The 18,346-nt window shown below is 45.0% G+C and overlaps 1 protein-coding gene across 12 annotated transcripts in view; it reads left to right on the forward strand.

Annotated features, from left to right (window-relative positions):
• The window catches only part of LAMA2 (laminin subunit alpha 2), a 1,150,433-nt gene that overhangs the window by 565,420 nt on the left and 566,667 nt on the right, over positions 1 to 18,346 (forward strand). For 8 of the 12 annotated variants that reach the window (XM_068231524.1, XM_068231529.1, XM_068231525.1 and 5 more), the window contains 2 exons: positions 1,060 to 1,113; positions 1,253 to 1,366. In XM_068231524.1, coding sequence (XP_068087625.1) covers positions 1,060 to 1,113; positions 1,253 to 1,366 — 168 coding nt within the window. The remainder of the gene's footprint in view (positions 1 to 1,059; positions 1,114 to 1,252; positions 1,367 to 18,346) is intronic. The other 4 variants (XM_068231527.1, XM_068231537.1, XM_068231533.1 and 1 more) reach the window with 1 other exon arrangement.

The raw sequence follows: 18,346 nt of genomic DNA on the forward strand, positions 1-18,346 counted from the left end.
AGGTCAAAATTATTATTAGCTATGATTTATATAGAATTATCATCTTCCATTTTACTGTACAAAGTAGGAAACAAGCATAGGTGAATAAAAATAGAAGCATTGGGACCTATTCTCAGAAAAACGCAAATAGCGTACCGTGTGCTCTACAAGCAACGTATACTGTATTTTTGGACTATAAGACTCACCTTTTCTCCCCCAAAAGGGGGGGAAAGAAGTCACTGCGTCTAATAGTCCAAATGCAAGGAGTTCCTAACTTGTGAACACCTGCCAATATGAACCTTTATTTTACAGCTTGGGGCACCAGAGAACAGGGCTGAAGTAGGGAAGGTAGCTGGAGCAAGACACATCTGAAGCACATGGGTACCCTCCATACCAAAATGCTGTGTATATGAGCCATGTCCTGTGGCCTAACCAAATGTCCCATTCATTCAGTGCGTACATTTTACCAGGTGTTACGCAAACTACACAATAGATGCCAATTGCATTATGTCTAATCCTAAACTCCTATTTGTATAACCACATGCAGAATATTTACTGCTTTACATCTGGTTGAGCCACCTAATTATGGATTAGTTATTCATTAGGGGTAAATTTGGCTCACTCCTAGATTATATTATTTCTGTTTGGCTCACGGATCTCCATAGCCCTTGTCATGTTTGTACATTAACTCCTGCTTTACACACAACATATACGTTGCTTGTAGAGCACGCGGGACACTATTTACGCTTTTTGGAGAATAGGTCCCAATGCTTCTATTTTTATGCACCCATGTTTGTTTCCTACTTTGTACAGTAAAGATAGCTGGCACCGTCTTGTACAGTACAATGGAAGACGATGATCCTGTATAAATCATAGCTAATAATAATAAAGTAACAACATCATTCAGATAAAAAGTGACATTGATCAAATGGCTTAGCAGAAGATAACACCAAGGCTGAAATCACAGCGCTAAAGAAAAGCTAGTAGTGTATTATTCTGTTACTTACTGCTCTTCCTTTCTAACTCCCTTGGATCTTCTTTCCATCTCTTTCTTTTTTCTTCCTTTTCACATTACTTCAGAAGAGAGAGGAAGCTTACATTCAATTTCCCCTTCCAAATAAAGGTGATGATAAGGTCAGTTGCAAAGCATGGCATGCATATTAATAAGCTGAAAAGCAAAAGAGTGTTCATCTGAATCTTTCCCTTGCCTGACAATCTCTCTTACAGGAATACAGACTCTTGGTTGTCTTACTATATGACTTGCTTTTTGCAGACTTGTTTGCCAGGGAACAGAAGAGTTAATGGCACCCTCATTGGTGGGATCTGCGAGCCATGCAGATGCTTTGGTCATTCAGATTCCTGTGATGATATAAGTGGATTTTGCAATGTGAGTAATTTGTAAAAGTGGTATGTTGTGTTGATTATGATTAGCTTTCACTGGCACAACTTGTTAGAACAGAAAAGTAATTTTTGCTACTGTTTTTGGTGAAGTCGTGTACTATATTAAAAAAAGAAAAAGAAAAAAGTTAGCAAAATGCATTCTTTTCAATAATTTTGATTTGCAATAAATGGAAAATACGTAATTGAAAATACATGCACAGATAGAGGCGCTCAGTTCATGCAAGTGTCGGCTCACTGTACTCCATAGAATCCTCTTGACATGATTACACCTACAACAGAAATACAAATGGAGACCAATAAATAATAGTGCACACTGTTTCAAAAAAGTTAGTCCACCGCTAGTGTACACAAAACCATAAGCTTACTGACAGTGTCTAGGTGTAAAGGGGAGGGGATCACCACCACAAATTCTCTAACACTCCCCTCCATTCTTATATTTCACCCCACTCACCGTCGTTCAATAGATGTGAGAGGGTGGCTGGACTCTGCTTCCCCACATTGCCTACTAACTGCTTGATGCTGCAGATCTCAGCACAGGTCACTTGTCCTAAGATAGTGTGCGGTGTAAACCTCAAAACCAAGCACAAATGCCTCCAATACGTAAAACTGCACATTTAGTTAAACATATCTAAAATATTGCACGTGCATGTTAAAAATAGCATATCACAAGTATACTACCGATCCCCCGATCTAGGGCCACAGCTGTTCCTTGCTTCTCACCGTCCGTTGGTAGTGGGTGACAATAGTACTACATTATAGGGGGAGGATGCTGGCAGATTGTGGGTTGTGAGTAGTGACAAGTAGTGACAGGTAGTGGCAAGTAGTGGGTGGTAGCAGGATGACAGGTAGTGCAGGTAATGGCAGATAGAGGATAGCGGGTAGTGATAGGTAGTTCGTGAAGGATGGGTGATAGTGGGTGAAGGATAGTGGAACATAGTAAGTGGCGGGAAGTGGCAGATAGCACAGGTAACGGGTAGTGAAAAGTGGTCGCTGGATGACAGACAGTGCAGGTAGTGACAGGTAGTGGGTGGTGGTTGGGTGGCAGATAGTGCAGGTAGTGGATGATGGCTGGGTTGCAGATAGTGCAGGTAGCTAGTAGTGGCAGGTAGTGGGTGGGATTGGGTGAAAATAGTGCAGGTAGCAGGTAGTGACAGGTATTGGGTGGTGGATACAGTAGGAGGGTGACAGTGCAGGAAGGAGGCAGTAACAGGGTGGGTGCTGGCTGGGAGACACATTGTGCAGGTAGCGGGTAGTGACAGGTAGTTAGTGCTGGCTAGGTGACAGCACAAGTACTGGGTGAAAATTACTGTCAGAGATGGATAACACCGATAGTGACAGGTAACTTACCTCTTCCTTTGGCAGCAGGAATTCCACCTCTTCCATTGTCAGTGTGGTAGGCTTACAGCTACACACAAAGAACTTTCATCCTGTAGCAAGTGCAGGGAATGAGGCCTTTTTTCCCAGGCTTCCCTACCTTCCTACACTCAGTGACATGTACAGGGTGGAATCTGTTTACTCCTTCCATGCACCCAGCCAGCCTTGCTATCCAATCACATGATGGAGAGTGGGGTTGGGGGCAGAGGTAGCAGCCATTGACCTGATAGAAGATTCTGCACCTTAATGCTGGGTACACACGATACGTTTTTCCGCTCGATATTCCATCCGATCATTATTTCCGCTCAATTCGATTATCTTATCTTCTTCTCTTTTTTCTCATCTTTTTCCATTCACTTCTATGTGAAATCGACCCAAAAACGATCGGAAGGTATATGAGACATGTAGGAAATTATCTATCTAACTCATCTATCGAGCAGAAAAACGTATGGTGTGTCCCCAGCATAAAAGGTCTACATTGTGGGAAGCTTTGAGTGTGCCCTTTGAACTTTGCTGCACTCCAGGCGCATACCTGTAATGGATGTGCCCAAAAATGTCACTGAGTGAAAAGGTCAAACAAGTGTCAAAAGGCACTAAACAAACCCATATGGTAAACTTGTAATACAAAAGTGAAATAGATTAGCTCTAACCAAGAATGGAGTTTGCATAAATCCACTACGCAATATAGAGAATAGCGTACATACTGTATATCTTGTTAAAACTTTGTAAATAATTCAGACTGGGAGATGGAGAGCCATTTTTGGTGTAAGGCTACATTCACAGGAACGCCACATAACAGATGCCAGAAGGCAACAAAGCGGTGCCAATCATTAACCACATATTGTGTTACGTATAGTGAAGTACAGTGAAGCATAGAGTCAATGAAAAGTATGCTTCACTGTCACTGTTACTGTTAACATGCACATTTTGTGGTAGTGCACTGCATGCAGTGTGATGCCAAAAGCCGTTATAACTAAACGCACCCGCCGCACTATAGACCTCACATAGGTGGTGCATTGCAGTGTGATAAGCCAAGTTACATAGTGACCATTATGCCACAGTACAATGCACAACTGTGAATGTAGCTTTAAGCAGGATGAGTTGGTTTATAAGTAAGTGGTGGTGTGTACATGGGCCTGGACTTTAAATCTATATATCCTCGTATCTGTATACATGGAAAAACACTTGAAAAGTAACTTTGTTCAGAGAGAATTATGTCTGTAGGTCACCTTCATTGTATCCGCATTCACAAATTTCACCTGCATAATGCACTGTATGAGTAGACATGGTCATCCCAACTAGCATAGGGCTGGGATAATACGCATGTCACATAAGTTCCAGTCTTTTCAAAGGTGTCCATGATGTAAGTGCAGCACATCCTTTGAATGGGGCAGGAGGCTGGCAAACGTGGTAGCAAAGACACTTATGACCTGAATTAACATAATGTGATCTAAATAAAAACAAAATCTTCCTAAAGTTACACTTTTATTATTTTAAAAATAATAATTAAAAAAAATTCTTTACAGGTAAATTCACCATTAATTTGCAATTCTCTCTCGCTTTTTTTTTTTTAAAATAAATAGACATATCTAAGACATGTCCACAATGCATGCATATCAGCAGGACCTTGATCACATGAACCTTGTCAGCTGACACACTACACTCCAACAATGTCTACAACAGGCTATAGACAACATACACAATGGACAATAAATGATGCAGTGTATGTGGTGGTGAATTGCTGACAGAGTGAATGGTGACTTTAATCTCTCAAGTGATAGAGAAGAGCAAAGATCCCAGTAAAGAGCATGAATGATTCATAATCCGCGGCACCTTACCATTTTCTAATTTAAAAACAGGAAGGGCATAATTTAGAAAAGGCTTTAAATTAATTTTCATGCATGCTTTTTTAATGGAATGTCCATCTATAATTGTTTTCAATGGCTCCTAAGTAGCAGAGAAAAGGACCTGGCTCCTTCTTCCCCAGGAATTACATTGTGTGGCTTGCGGAGAATATATAGTTGACCAATTAATTCAAGGACATTCCAGTGACATGTTATCTGACATGGCGTGAAGCTTAAAACAGCATTTCTCATTTCATTAGATTCTCAAAAGCACAAATTGAACTGCCGCCAAATTATCAGACTGTCATGCTTTATCTTGCCTGTCTTCACTTTCCCTGGTATTAATGTTTCATTGTGTGATTAATTTTATTTCCAAGAAAAGAAAACTAATAGAACTGAAAAAAAAAACATAGAAAAATGAATATATTTAAATAAAAACAGAAATTAGAAGTAAGCATTATTGTACTCTGCATAAGAAACTGCAGTCGTAGTGCTCTACAATTTTTTATTTTTGGTTCTAGTCATTTTCTGCTTCAAAGTGAACTGTTCAACTCTTCCATTGTAAATCTATTATTGTCATGAGTGTCCACTTTGCCTACTACCTTTAATCAATCTAAGTAGAATGGTAAGAGTGTGGAACTCCAATTTATATCAGGATTTCTTAAGTGGATTCTGCATTGCACATGCACTTGTTACAGAATAATTGGTTCCTTTGTTTGTCTACATCTTCTGTTTCTGATGGAACTTTCCACTTTGCTTTCTTCTCTCTTCAAATTCTGCCCTTTGGCATTTTCGGACTTGATCTTTATAAAGAAACTGCAGTCTCACTCCTGGGCCTCTGACGCATTGATGACATATTTAAAAATTGTGTTTCCTTTCTATCACCGGATTGATCGCTCTTAAACGGTGAATGGATCGGCTGAGTGCCTGGCTATAATGCCTGCCATGAATTGCTAATTTGATGAGCAAGTAAAAGAATGATGGAGTGTTTTTGAGGGGGTGGTTTTGACATTGGCACTGGCTGCTCACTTATTACTTGCAGAAGATTAGATGCTACAAGTTGCTGACTAAAGCTTGGAATTCCTGCTGGGCACTGGAACTCACATCAGCCCATGCATACGTGCCGCATCGCACATGTATCCGACGTGCACACTTGCTGCGTCATCATTGCCTGCGTCACGGATCATGCGGTAATGCGCTGTAAGATCAGATGCTTCTGGTACATCGAATCGCTTTAACAGGGCAAGGCTTCTTTGACTTTCATTCAACTTGTGGCACCTTGCGGTAAGAAAGCGTAACGCAATGCAGGTTTTCAGTACTAGTGTGAAAGGGGCCTTAATCAAGATAGAAAACTGCAAAAATGGACAGAAATGTTTTATCAACAAGGAAGGAGTCATACTGCAATCAAGTATGACTTAAAGAGGAACTCCAGCCTAAACAAACATACTGTCATTAAGTTACATTAGTTATGTTAATTAAAATAAATAGGTAATATAATCTCTTACCCACGCTGTTTGAAAAGAACAGGCAAATGTTTGATTTCATGATGGCAGTCATCCTTTTTGGTTGAAAGGAGGTGACAGGGAGCATGAGACACAGTTCCAACTGTCCTGTGTCCTGAGCACCTCTCCCAGTTGCTAGGCAATGTGAATAACAACATAGGAAATCCCATCATGCTCTGCACAACATCAGGGAAAAAAGCCCGGGCTTTTTTTCTTTGATGGGTGGAGCCTAGCTAAAAATGCAGCTAAAAATGATGCTTGGTAAGAAAAACGTTCTGATGCTGTGAAACTGTTAAAGAAACACCAAGCCTTTTCAGTTCTGCTGAGTAGATTTTTAGTCCGGAGGTTCACTTTAAGATTAAAATATTACAACCCCTGTGTGTTTTATTGACTCTGAACTTTCAGTCAATGTGTATGGGGGTCTCAAGAGTCACCCCCATCCATTTCAAGACAAAGGGGCTCATACCCACCTTGTGCTTGGGAACGTGTAGGTACGTACCTTACGCATCTCTAGGTAGGCCCTAGAGGATTAAGGGTTTTGCCTGATGTCTGCCATTGCTGGGTAAAAAAGCAAAGAAGGACACTTTGACCCTTTAACTCTTTATACCGGTAATTATTAAACATGAAACGTGAGAGAATGAGATGATAGTGTGTAATAAAATAAAAATAATCGGCTTTAATCTGCTCCTTTTATCATCTCTTTACTTCTATTTTCTCTGTAACTTTATTTTCTTGTCTGTATTCGCTCATCCTATGAGATAATTATTTCTGTATCCTATCTTTTTCTCTCATTTTTATCCACCAAGATATCTTCTCCTATAAACTTTTTTTCTTCTATTATTTTAATCTCTGTTTCTTTTCTTCTCCTGTTCTTCTGCCTTTTTGTTTTTTGCCTTTTAAAATCTTGAATAAAGAGCCAGCTAATATGGATCCAGATACCCCTCTATCCGATCTGGGTCGGATATCTGGATCAAAAATTTTCCAATCTGAATCCGGGTCGGATATCCGACCCCAGTATCCGAAGGTTTCGGGTATCCGGATGGAAAACCAGAAGTGGCCTTTAAATTGCTTTAAAAATGTTTTTTAGGGTATATGAGGCATGTAGCATCATTATTTTGTAAAGGGAAACACTAATTGATGATGTGGGTAATTAAAATCCCCCCCCCCCCAAAAAAAAAATGGCTGTCAATGAACATCAGGACTAGGTTCCAGCAAACGGTCATACTGGCGCAGTTGGGGCCTCCCCACAACTTGTACAGCCCAGACACCTCCAAAAAAATTACGCAGCAATTGTGTTTAGATAGTTCACCATGGCACTTGTAGGTACCACGGCTCAGTAAAAAATTAGGAGAGATTCCAGGAAGCGGTCGTACTGCCGCAGTAGGGGCCTCCCCACAACTCGGACAGCACATACACCTCCAAATAAATTACACAGCTATTGTGTTTACATAGTTGACCATGGCACTTAGTGTGTTGGTTCCACGGCTGTGAAAAAAATTTGAACCTGGCTTAATCAAGATGGAGTCAAGAGGTTGTAGTGGTAAAGGGTGGTGAGGCAGGCATTGTGATTCCCACTCAGCCACTTCATTTCCCCCTCTTGCCAACAACAGGGGCCAGGAACTCACCAACCGCCCAAGCCTGGTTCATTTTTTAAAAAGTCAATCTGTCCACAGACTGGCTGGACAGACAAGAGCGCTTCTCAGTGACCACACCACCGGCCGCACTGAAGAACCTTTCTGACGTCACGCTGGAAGGCGGGCAGGACAGCACTTCCAGAGCGTACTGCGCCAGCTCGCTTCAGATTACCAGGTGCTTGACCCAGTACTCCAAGGAGTCCACAGGGGTGTCGGTGTCAAGCCCGCTGTAGGACCCCATATAGTCGGCCACCATCTGGGTCAGATGCTGGTTCTGGCTTTGAGAGCCGAATGCTGCTGCAGGCACCTCCTCTGTAGGGAGCGGTACTGGCGTGGCGTAGAGCGCCTTTGTCAGAGACAGCAGGTTTGTTGGGCGCCTGCTGCTGCTGGATGCAGGCACCTTCTGCTGTGTGGGCTAGACTGTGACAGCAGGGGGGGTGGGAGTCTGGGGGAAGGCATCCTCCAAGTGCCGAACCAGAAAATCCGCTGCAAGTCCCTGATTTGGCGCACAGGGTCTCCTCCTACAGGCAGGAACTGAGCCAGCTTCCCCTTCAGCCGTGGGTCCAGCATCAGGGTGATCCAGATGTCCTCCTGAGCACGCATCTGCTTCACCCTTGGGGCTTTGCGCAGGCACTGCAGCATGTGCACTGCAATGGGGAAAAGAGCTGCCATCTCTGCTGACCCATCATCTTCTGGCCTGCTGACAGTGCTGTCCTCCTCCTCTGATTCCGGAGCCTTATCTTGCTCTCCCCACCCCCGCACTACCGCAGCTGCACTCCGCTGTTCCCCCTCCTCTTCAAGGTTTGGGACCTCCAACTCCTCCAAGTCCTCCAACTCCTCCTCCTGCTGCACAGAGGTGGACTGCGAAGGTTGCTGCGGCTGCTCCTGCTGGATCAAGGCTTCCTCTCCCACTTCCAGCAGAGCACCGAGGGCCTTTTCCAGCATGCACACCATGGTCACCCACTCAAACAGCGACGCATGGTCCCAGCTGACCATGTTGGTGGCCTCCAGGAAGGGTGCCAGCACCAAGCACACCAGCTGCATTTTTCCCCAATAAGCACTGAGGATGATGTCCGGGAGGTGGGTGGTGCCGGTCCCCAACAAGTTGGCCTCCATGGTGGCTTTGGCCAGGTAGAGGTTGACAGCCCACCTCTGTTCAACCAGACGTTCCAACATTGCCAGGGTGGAATTCCAGCATGTTGGAACGTCTATAATGAGGACGAGATTCTCATCATGGCCCCCTCCTTATATACAGGAGGGACTGGCCAAGGTTCCCCTCTGTGATTGGTTGCTTGGGCTTAGGCTGGGAGCCCTCTGATTAACTGAATGACGCTCTGATTGGCTGAATGACGTCATGGACATCATCTCAATGGTAACAGTATTATCCGCATGATATCCGCGGATATCCGGGCATGCGACCAACTATCCGCAGATAGCTATCCGGATTTTGTCCCAGGTATCCGGGATCTGAATCCGGTCGGATAGCTGAAAAAGTTCGGATTATCCGGGTTACCCGGATATCCGGAATCCTGATGAACAGCACTGCCATCTACCACACTGTCCTATTATAGTACCATGCACCACATGACACCTTAACTCAGAGCTCCAGTGAAAGCAGCTCACATTGGTGCTTTCATCTGGACCAATTAGAATGCTTCCTGAGGAGAATTCAAACATGCCAAAACAAGAAGGAAAGATTGTAAGCTATGACCTTTTTCTCTGAACGATCTAATGACCCATTATTTCCTAATAAAAAAAAATTAATGTAACTTCTTATTCTTATGAATATTATACCTTTACTGTTATAGGGTTGTAGAAAGATGTAGCAAAAAAGCAATAAAATGTCTCTTATTATAGCATCTATTATGCATGTTCATTACATATGTATGCCTAATGCTATGTTTACAGGTGGGGCTGTGTTGATGAAGTGAGGGTTTACTTTAAGCCTTTAACATTTTCTTAGTTCAGATTTCCACATTCCATCTCCAATCGTGTGCATTTAGTAGTCATTGTTATTTAATATTTTTTCCTCATTTTCACATATACTGCATTCATTTATCCTAACCGAAAAGAACACAGGATAATCCAGCCTTAGCAGAAGCATACATAAGTAATGAATATGCATGACAGACGCTATAAGAAGGGGAAGTGTTATTGCTTTTTTGTCTTCATCTTTCTACAGCTCAGAGCTATAACAAGGACATTATACTACTCGGGATACCAACAAGTCACATTCATTTAGGCTAATAGGGAATAATGGGTCATCAGGACATTTCAGAGAAAAATGCCCCCGCTAGTAGTATATTAGCACAGAGACATAAAGTTTGTTTCTTTCTCTCACATTGTTTTCTTTTTTTTTATGGGGGGGGGGGGGAGGGAGGTAAACTAGAAATGGTCAATGATATGTAAATAACCTCAACTTGCATGCTAATTCAATCAGAGGTGGCTCTTGCATTCCTTGCAGCCTCACAAAGGCCCCATGTCCTCTAGGGTCCATGCAGTTATGGCATTCTGTAGGCTTTGGTGTATTTTTCTGTAAAACCCAGGAGCAGTGATGCTTGCTTGTGGCCCAGTCATACACATGCATGAAATGGGTGCTACATTAACACAGTGCCCACAGAATATCACCTAGATTCATGTTATTTTATGTTATCGACATTATTTGGATCCAATCGTAATCTGCTATGATTATGGCCTCTCACATGGGGCCCCTTTATTTATTCTGCACAGGGGCCCATTGTTGACTTTGTCTGCCACTGAATATAATTATTATTTGCAGCTTGCAGTTGGGCCATTGCAGTTGGGCCAATCAGATTCAGCAGGGAATGCAACTTATTGACCATATTTCAAGCTTCATGCAACCTCCATTATATTAGCATGCAATTGAATGATGGATTTGGAGACCATTGACCTAGGTTTACTTTTTTTTTTTTTTTAAGATCCAGGCTCAGGCACAACCCTATTGATGTCAACCATGATATATGGTGGCTGAAAACTACATTTGTATGCAGCTCAGTTAGTAATCTATTTCTCGTGCACCTGAAGCAGCACAGCTGAAAGAGGATCGACATTCGCCCACTGTCCCGCACCACACAACATTCGACCCATTCCACGTGGTAAACTTCTGCTGTAAAAAAAACCTTCTCTCGCAGTCTCCTCTCTCCCCTTCCCCTAGATCTCTATCCTGAACCTAGAGCCATTATGATGTCACCAGGCCCAGAGCATAGAGCTGGATGGGCAAGTTGGATGGGACTTTCCATTCAGCCCACCCATTTAGCTCTCCATGCTCCTGGGTGGGTGGTGACATCAGCGTAGCTCCAGAATGGTGACCAGGGAATGGAAGGAAGAAGTGATGGCCAGCAGAGTTGCCAGTGTGGTGCAGGGCTGGATTTACCATAAGGCACTGTAGGCATAGGCCTACAGGCACCTGATGATGGCAAGGTGGCTCACTCCCATCCCTGAGCGCCTCCCTCCATCTCTATACAGAGTCCTGAGCAGAGAGTAAATGAGCTCTTGGCACCTCTAGCTACCTAATACTTGGAGGCACTTCTAGATACTAAATACTGAGGATACTTCTGGTTACCTAATAATATTGGACACCTGTAGCTACCTACACTGGACAGGGAAAGTAGGGGAGAAGTGACAGCTGGGCCAGCCAGTTTGGTGGGAGTTTGTAGGTTCATGTAGTAGGAAAACTAGGGTGCCAGAACATCTGTGCCTATAGGCTCCTGTGATTAGTGATGCTCTGAAATGGCGTGATTAATTTCCGGATTTGAAATGAACTTACGAATTCGACACAGATTTTTCCCATGAATGAGGCAATCATGGAAATTTACGTCCGTGATCATGCAAAAGCGTTTTAGCTAATTGCACAGTAGGAACACCATTTGCCAGATATGTTAAGAAGAATAGTGGGGACAAGAGGAAAAAAAAAATCAAAAAGACCTTATAGTTTTTGAGGAAATTGATTTTAAAATTTCAAAGAAAAAAAGTATACATTTAAATGGCGATAAGCCGGTAAATGTCAGTTCTTAGTGAAACAATTCCCGCCGACTTTAGCAGTTAATAGCAAAGGCCCCTTACATCCTAGCAACACCACATTTTCAGGATATGTTAAAAAGATAGTGGGAAACAATATTTAAATTTTTTTTTTTTCTTTTGATGATAGTGGTATATTTAAAAAAAAAATGACGTGGGGTCCCCCCTTTCTGAGCCTCTGTGACCTCTTGTCCCCCATGCAGGCTAGGATAGCCAGAATGCGGAGCCCCGGCCGACTGGGGCTTCGCACCCTTAGCTATACCAGCCCACATGGTCCATGGTATGGGGCGGCCAAGCCTTCCCCTCTCCCCCGGAGCCCTTGTCCAATACTCCGCCCAGTAAGTCACCGATTGGTGATTTTAGTGGAGGTGGGGTATTTAAGGCACTGCACTTGTGTTTTTGTATATGGCTGTTGCAATTTGAAAAAGGGCTATGCCCGAAACAACGTTTGTCATTGTTAAGCCACAATGGTGATGCAATAAAATAGCTTTTCTTCACGTTTGGAGTGGTGCCGACCTCTTTACTACTTTGACCTTCTCTCTGTCTTGTCTGATACGAACACTTGCTGTAGGCTCGGTGGGGTAACCATTAAGCAAGCGTTCGCATTCTCTATTTCGTGTTTCTGTGGCGTTGGTTAGTTAGGGTGGCGTGCTTGTCTCTGTTGCGCTTATCGTGCGGAGACCATGCGTAAACGCGTTCGCTGTTGTGAATGAGTGCGGTGTTCGCGTTTAGCTAGCGTTTGTTATTTTCCTTATCTTCTCATTGTTGTTTGCTGGGCCTTTGCTACTCTTGTGCTCTGTCTTGCTCACTCTTGTGTCACTTCTGGCAATCGCCTCTCTCGCGATTGCGTTCCTACTTTGTTTCTGCTGTTGTGTGTTCACCGTCGTGGGTTGGCGACTAGATTGGTGCACACACATACATTCTGTCCCTGTGCTCATTCTCTTTAAGGGATATCTTGCCCTGCATTGCTTCCCCTCGTACAATTCCTATCTCTCATCTGTGGCTGTGCAGCGGATCTGTTCCTCTGCACTCCACAGCTCCATCTGCCGGCAGGAATTCCCCTCTACAGGTGCATTGCACCCTCTGCTGGGTTCTCTCAGATTATACGCTTGTGGAGGATTTCCGCAGTGTCGGCGCCCATCCTGTGCGCTGACCACGGTAGAATTCCACAATCGTTACAGGTGCATTGAGTTAACCCAGGTCCAGGGCAGTTTCTAGGCTAAAATGCACCCAGGGCGAGGGTGTAAAAATTGGCTATGACTATGGTAGGATTAGATTGTAAGGTCCTCTGAGGACAGTCAGTGACATGACGATGTACTCTGTAAAGTGCTGCAGGAAATGTCAGTGCTATATAAATACATATTAATAATATGGTAGGACATTAGACTATAACTGTGGTAGGAGGGAGGGAGGACACAGCAGGTTTATTGAGAGAAATTTTGGACAGAGGGTCATAGATAGTGAGGATGGACGTAGAGTGCTAGAGTGAAACTGGGTAGATAAAGACAAAGCGGGTGTCCAGACAAACAGTGAAAGAGGGTGACAGGGATTGTTTGGGTTTTCAAAAGAAAAAAAAAGTTGATACATTGTTAGGAATAGGGACAGAAAACAAGAGAGAAGGTGAGCAGAGAAAGTTAGGGAGAGGAGGGGGTTAGAACACAAGAGTGTGGTCAGGGAGCAAGAGAGAGGGTGGGAAAAGACAGAGAGTGGTCAGAGCAGAGGCGTATCTAGAGGGGTGCAGGCATGGCTCGCGCCATGGGCGCCACAGCACCCATGGGCGCAATGCCTGCTCCTGTACTGCACCACCATGCCTGCCCTTGTGCTGCGCCCCATGCCTCCCCATCAATTAGACCTCAGATCGGATTAATTCTGTTATCCAAGGAACATAGCTACTTAACTTACATATGGCACACTTGGCTTAGTGTTAGCAAAGAGAACAGCGAGGAAATAAGAGAATAAGATGACATATTTCCAGAAAAGTACCTTCAGCAACATTCCAAGCCCAAAAAACACGGGCAACCATTACACATGCAAAAGTAGTACAGAGGCGCCAACAGGGTAAAAACAATATTTCTTTAAAATGGATAAAAAGAAGGAGGTAGCGGTGGACTCCAAAACAGACACAAAAATTGCTATTTTGAGCAAACATCTGTTTATTTACATACTCTGAACAATGTGCAATGCGTTTCGCGGGTATATCCCACTTCCTCAGGCAATAAATAGGAGCATATCACCAATGCGGTCCGGTACATAGCCTGGCGCCTCTGTTACACATGTACGCGAGAAAGGATGCTGTTTTTAGAGAAGCTTGGTGTAATTGCCTTCTTAAAACAGAAGGAAATTTGCAATAATTCAGTTATAAGTGAACAATTGTGGTTACCCACAATGCCCTACTGAATATGCAAATTATCCCTTTTTGCCCTTGTGAAGCCAAGCAAGCATCCAGAACTGCTGGTTTATAGCAAGCCTATAGCTTTAAGTTTTACACAGCCATATTAAACCCACATGTAGACAGCCTGTTTCGGACTTTTGGTCCTCATCAGTACATGGCAGGGATTGATAAGGCTGTATGAAATAGGGCTTGGACGAGAACAACAAAGTAACCAAGCAGCTTAGGTTGACCCAAACTACTTGGAATGTATAGGGGGATAAAAGGAACCAAAAAGCCCTCCTACTAAAAAAGCAAAGCTTGGTGTAATTGCCTTCTTAAAACAGAAGGAAATTTGCAATAATTCAGTTATAAGTGAACAATTGTGGTTACCCACAATGCCCTACTGAATATGCAAATTATCCCTTTTTGCCCTTGTGAAGCCAAGCAAGCATCCAGAACTGCTGGTTTATAGCAAGCCTATAGCTTTAAGTTTTACACAGCCATATCAAACCCACATGTAGACAGCCTGTTTCGGACTTTTGGTCCTCATCAGTACATGGCAGGGATTGATAAGGCTGTATGAAATAGGGCTTGGACGAGAACAACAAAGTAACCAAGCAGCTTAGGTTGACCCAAACTACTTGGAATGTATAGGGGGATAAAAGGAACCAAAAAGCCCTCCTACTAAAAAAGCAAAGCTTGGTGTAATTGCCTTCTTAAAACAGAAGGAAATTTGCAATAATTCAGTTATAAGTGAACAATTGTGGTTACCCACAATGCCCTACTGAATATGCAAATTATCCCTTTTTGCCCTTGTGAAGCCAAGCAAGCATCCAGAACTGCTGGTTTATAGCAAGCCTATAGCTTTAAGTTTTACACAGCCATATCAAACCCACATGTAGACAGCCTGTTTCGGACTTTTGGTCCTCATCAGTACATGGCAGGGATTGATAAGGCTGTATGAAATAGGGCTTGGACGAGAACAACAAAGTAACCAAGCAGCTTAGGTTGACCCAAACTACTTGGAATGTATAGGGGGATAAAAGGAACCAAAAAGCCCTCCTACTAAAAAAGCAAAGCTTGGTTTTTAGAGAGGAAGAGGGCTTCGACCAGAGGGGGGTGCAATTTCAGTGCTTGCCATAGGCGCTATATTACCAAGATACGCCCCTGGGTCAGAGAAGGTTAAGGAGTTGAGTGAACAAAGAAAGATGGAACATTATGCTCTAATACTGTACAGCCAGCCACAGTTGAGCTGCACAATAAAAAATGACTGGCTGCACACGATGCACTAAACTCCTCTTCAGGACAGCCCCAAATGTAAACTGCAGGTGTATATTTACAGGCAGCTAATCAGCAAACAAGTATGCTGCCTTCTCTCCCCTGTTGTGCAGAGCTGGCAAAAGAGCGGGGCTGCTGTAACATAACTACCTGTCCCAGCGCTGGCAGTGCTGTCTTGCGTGCCTTTTCCTCCTCATGTGACTCGGTCTCCTCTGTTCTCCTCCTCACAAACCATGATGCAGAGGGAAGGGGCGGGACTCGGAAGTATTGCGAGCATGGAGAAACTCAGTGCTGGAGGGACATGTAACTAATCCATGTAATAGCACTGGGCTGCCGACACTAGCGAGGATTAGAGTTGGGCCGAACCTCCGATTTTAGGTTTGCGCAACCTGGTTCGCGAACTTCCGCGGAAGGTTCGGTTCGCGTTAAAGTTCGCGAACCGCAATAGACTTCAATGGGGATGCGAACTTTGAAAAAAAAAAAATAATTATGCTGGCCACAAAAGTGATGGAAAAGATGTTTCAAGGGGTCTAACACCTGGAGGGGGGCATGGCGGAGTGGGATACATGCCAAAAGTCCCGGGGAAAAATCTGGATTTGACGCAAAGCAGCGTTTTAAGGGCAGAAATCACATTGAATGCTAAATGACAGGCCTAAAGTGCTTTCAAACATCCTGCATGTGTATACATCAATCAGGTAGTGTAATTAAGGTACTGCTTCACACTGACACACCAAACTCACCGTGTAACGCACCGCAAACAGCTGTTTGTGTAGTGATGGCCGTGCTGGACTGGTGCGCACCATGGCGAGAGTGCAGGTTTTGGTGGCTTTACAGCCCATATGGTCGCCTGGCTGATGTAGCTGAATGACAGAACAGTGACTGTCCAGCTGATCAAATTTGGTCTGACCACAATGAGGCAACAACCTTATTATCGTGGGTGTGCCCCCCGAGACACTCATCTAGGCGCCGGTCATTGCTTCATTGTGATACGCAAGCCCCTTCACCACGGCAAGGTAATGATCACGAAGGGGAATGGGCGCATGTACATGCCTTTTCTTTTGTTGTTGCAGCTGCCCGCAGTGCAGCCAGAAAAATTAGGCAGTCATGTACACGCACCAGAAAAATTATTACAGCGGCCGCTGCTAGCAGCGGCCTAAAAAATTCAGCAATCCGCCTGGAGTCCAGGACCCTGTTGGTGGTGGCGGAGAAGGTAGTCAAGCGGCCTTCAGGCAGACATGCTGTGTGGAGGGACTGGGAGCGACTTAGTCTTCTTGGGGCAGGCCAGGCAGCCAGTCTCACGGTGTGCAGGCAGAGATGCTGTGTGTGCGGGGACTGACTTAGTCTTGGGGCGGGCAGCAGCCCTCCGGGATCCATGCCTCATTCATTTTGATAAAGGTGAGGTACTTAACACTTTTGTGACTTAGGCGACTTCTCTTCTCTGTGACAATGCCTCCAGCTGCGCTGAAGGTCCTTTCTGACAGGACGCTTGCGGCAGGGCAGGAGAGAAGTTGGATGGCAAATTGGGACAGCTCTGGCCACAGGCGCACCCAGTAGTTCAAGGGTTCCTCATCGCTGTTCACAGCAGTGTCTACATCCACACTTAAGGCCAGGTAGTCGGCCACCTGCCGTTCCAGGCGTTGGTGGAGGGTGGATCCGGAAGGGCTACGGCGAGGCGTTGGACTAAAGAATGTCCGCATGTCCGACATCACCATGAGATCGCTGGAGCGTCCTGTCTTTGACTGCGTGGACACGGGAGGAGGATTAGTGGCAGTGGTACCTTGCTGGCGTTGTGCCGTCACATCACCCTTAAAGGCATTGTAAAGCATAGTTGACAGCTGGTTCTGCATGTGCTGCATCCTTTCCACCTTCCGGTGAGTTGGTAACAGGTCCGCCACTTTGTGCCTGTACCGAGGGTCTAGTAGTGTGGCCACCCAGTACAGCTCATTCCCCTTGAGGTTTTTTATACAGGGGTCCCTCAACAGGCAGGACAGCATAAAAGACGACATCTGCACAAAGTCGGATCCAGTACCCTCCATCTCCTCTTGCTCTTCCTCAGTGACGTCAGGTAAGTCAACCTCCTCCCCCCAGCCGCGAACAATACCACGGGAAGGTTGAGCAGCACAAGCCCCTTGCGATGCCTGCTGAGGTTGTTCTCCTGCCGCTGTCCCCTCCTCCTCCTCCTCCTCCCCCAAAGAAACACCTGGCTCATCATCCTCTGAGTCTGACTCGTCTTCTGCACACGACTTCTCTTCTTCCTCCTCCTCCCCCCTCTGTGCTGCCGCAGGTGTTGAGGAAACAGCTGGGTCTGATGAAAATTGGTCCCATGCCTGTTCCTGCCGTAACGGTTCCTGGTCACGCTCATTCACAGCTTCATCCGCCACTCTACGCACAGCACGCTCCAAGAAGTAAGCGTAGGGAATTAAGTCGCTGATGGTGCCCTCACTGCGGCTCACCAGGTTGGTCACCTCCTCAAACGGCCGCATGAGCCTGCATGCATTTTCCATCAGTGTCCAGTTGTCGGGCCAGAACATCCCCATCTTCCCAGACTGTTTCATTCTACTGTAGTTGTAGAGGTAGTGGGTCACGGCTTTCTTCTGTTCTAGCAGGTGGGAGAACATGAGCAGGGTCGAGTTCCAGCGAGTCGGGCTATCGCAAATGAGGCGTCTCACCGGCATGTTGTTTTTGCGCTGAATTTCCGCAAAGCATGCCATGGCTGTGTAAGACCGCCTCAAATGCCCACAGAACTTCCTGGCCTGCTTCAGGACATTCGCTAAGCCAGGGTACTTTGCCACAAATCTTTGAACCACTAGATTCATGACATGTGCCATGCAGGGTATGTGTGTCAGCTTCCCCATATGCAAAGCGGCAAGCAGATTGCTGCCGTTGTCGCACACCACGTTGCCTATCTCCAGGTGGTGCGGGGTC

This window comes from Hyperolius riggenbachi, chromosome 4, assembly GCF_040937935.1.
Source record: "Hyperolius riggenbachi isolate aHypRig1 chromosome 4, aHypRig1.pri, whole genome shotgun sequence".
Taxonomy (NCBI): domain Eukaryota; kingdom Metazoa; phylum Chordata; class Amphibia; order Anura; family Hyperoliidae; genus Hyperolius; species Hyperolius riggenbachi.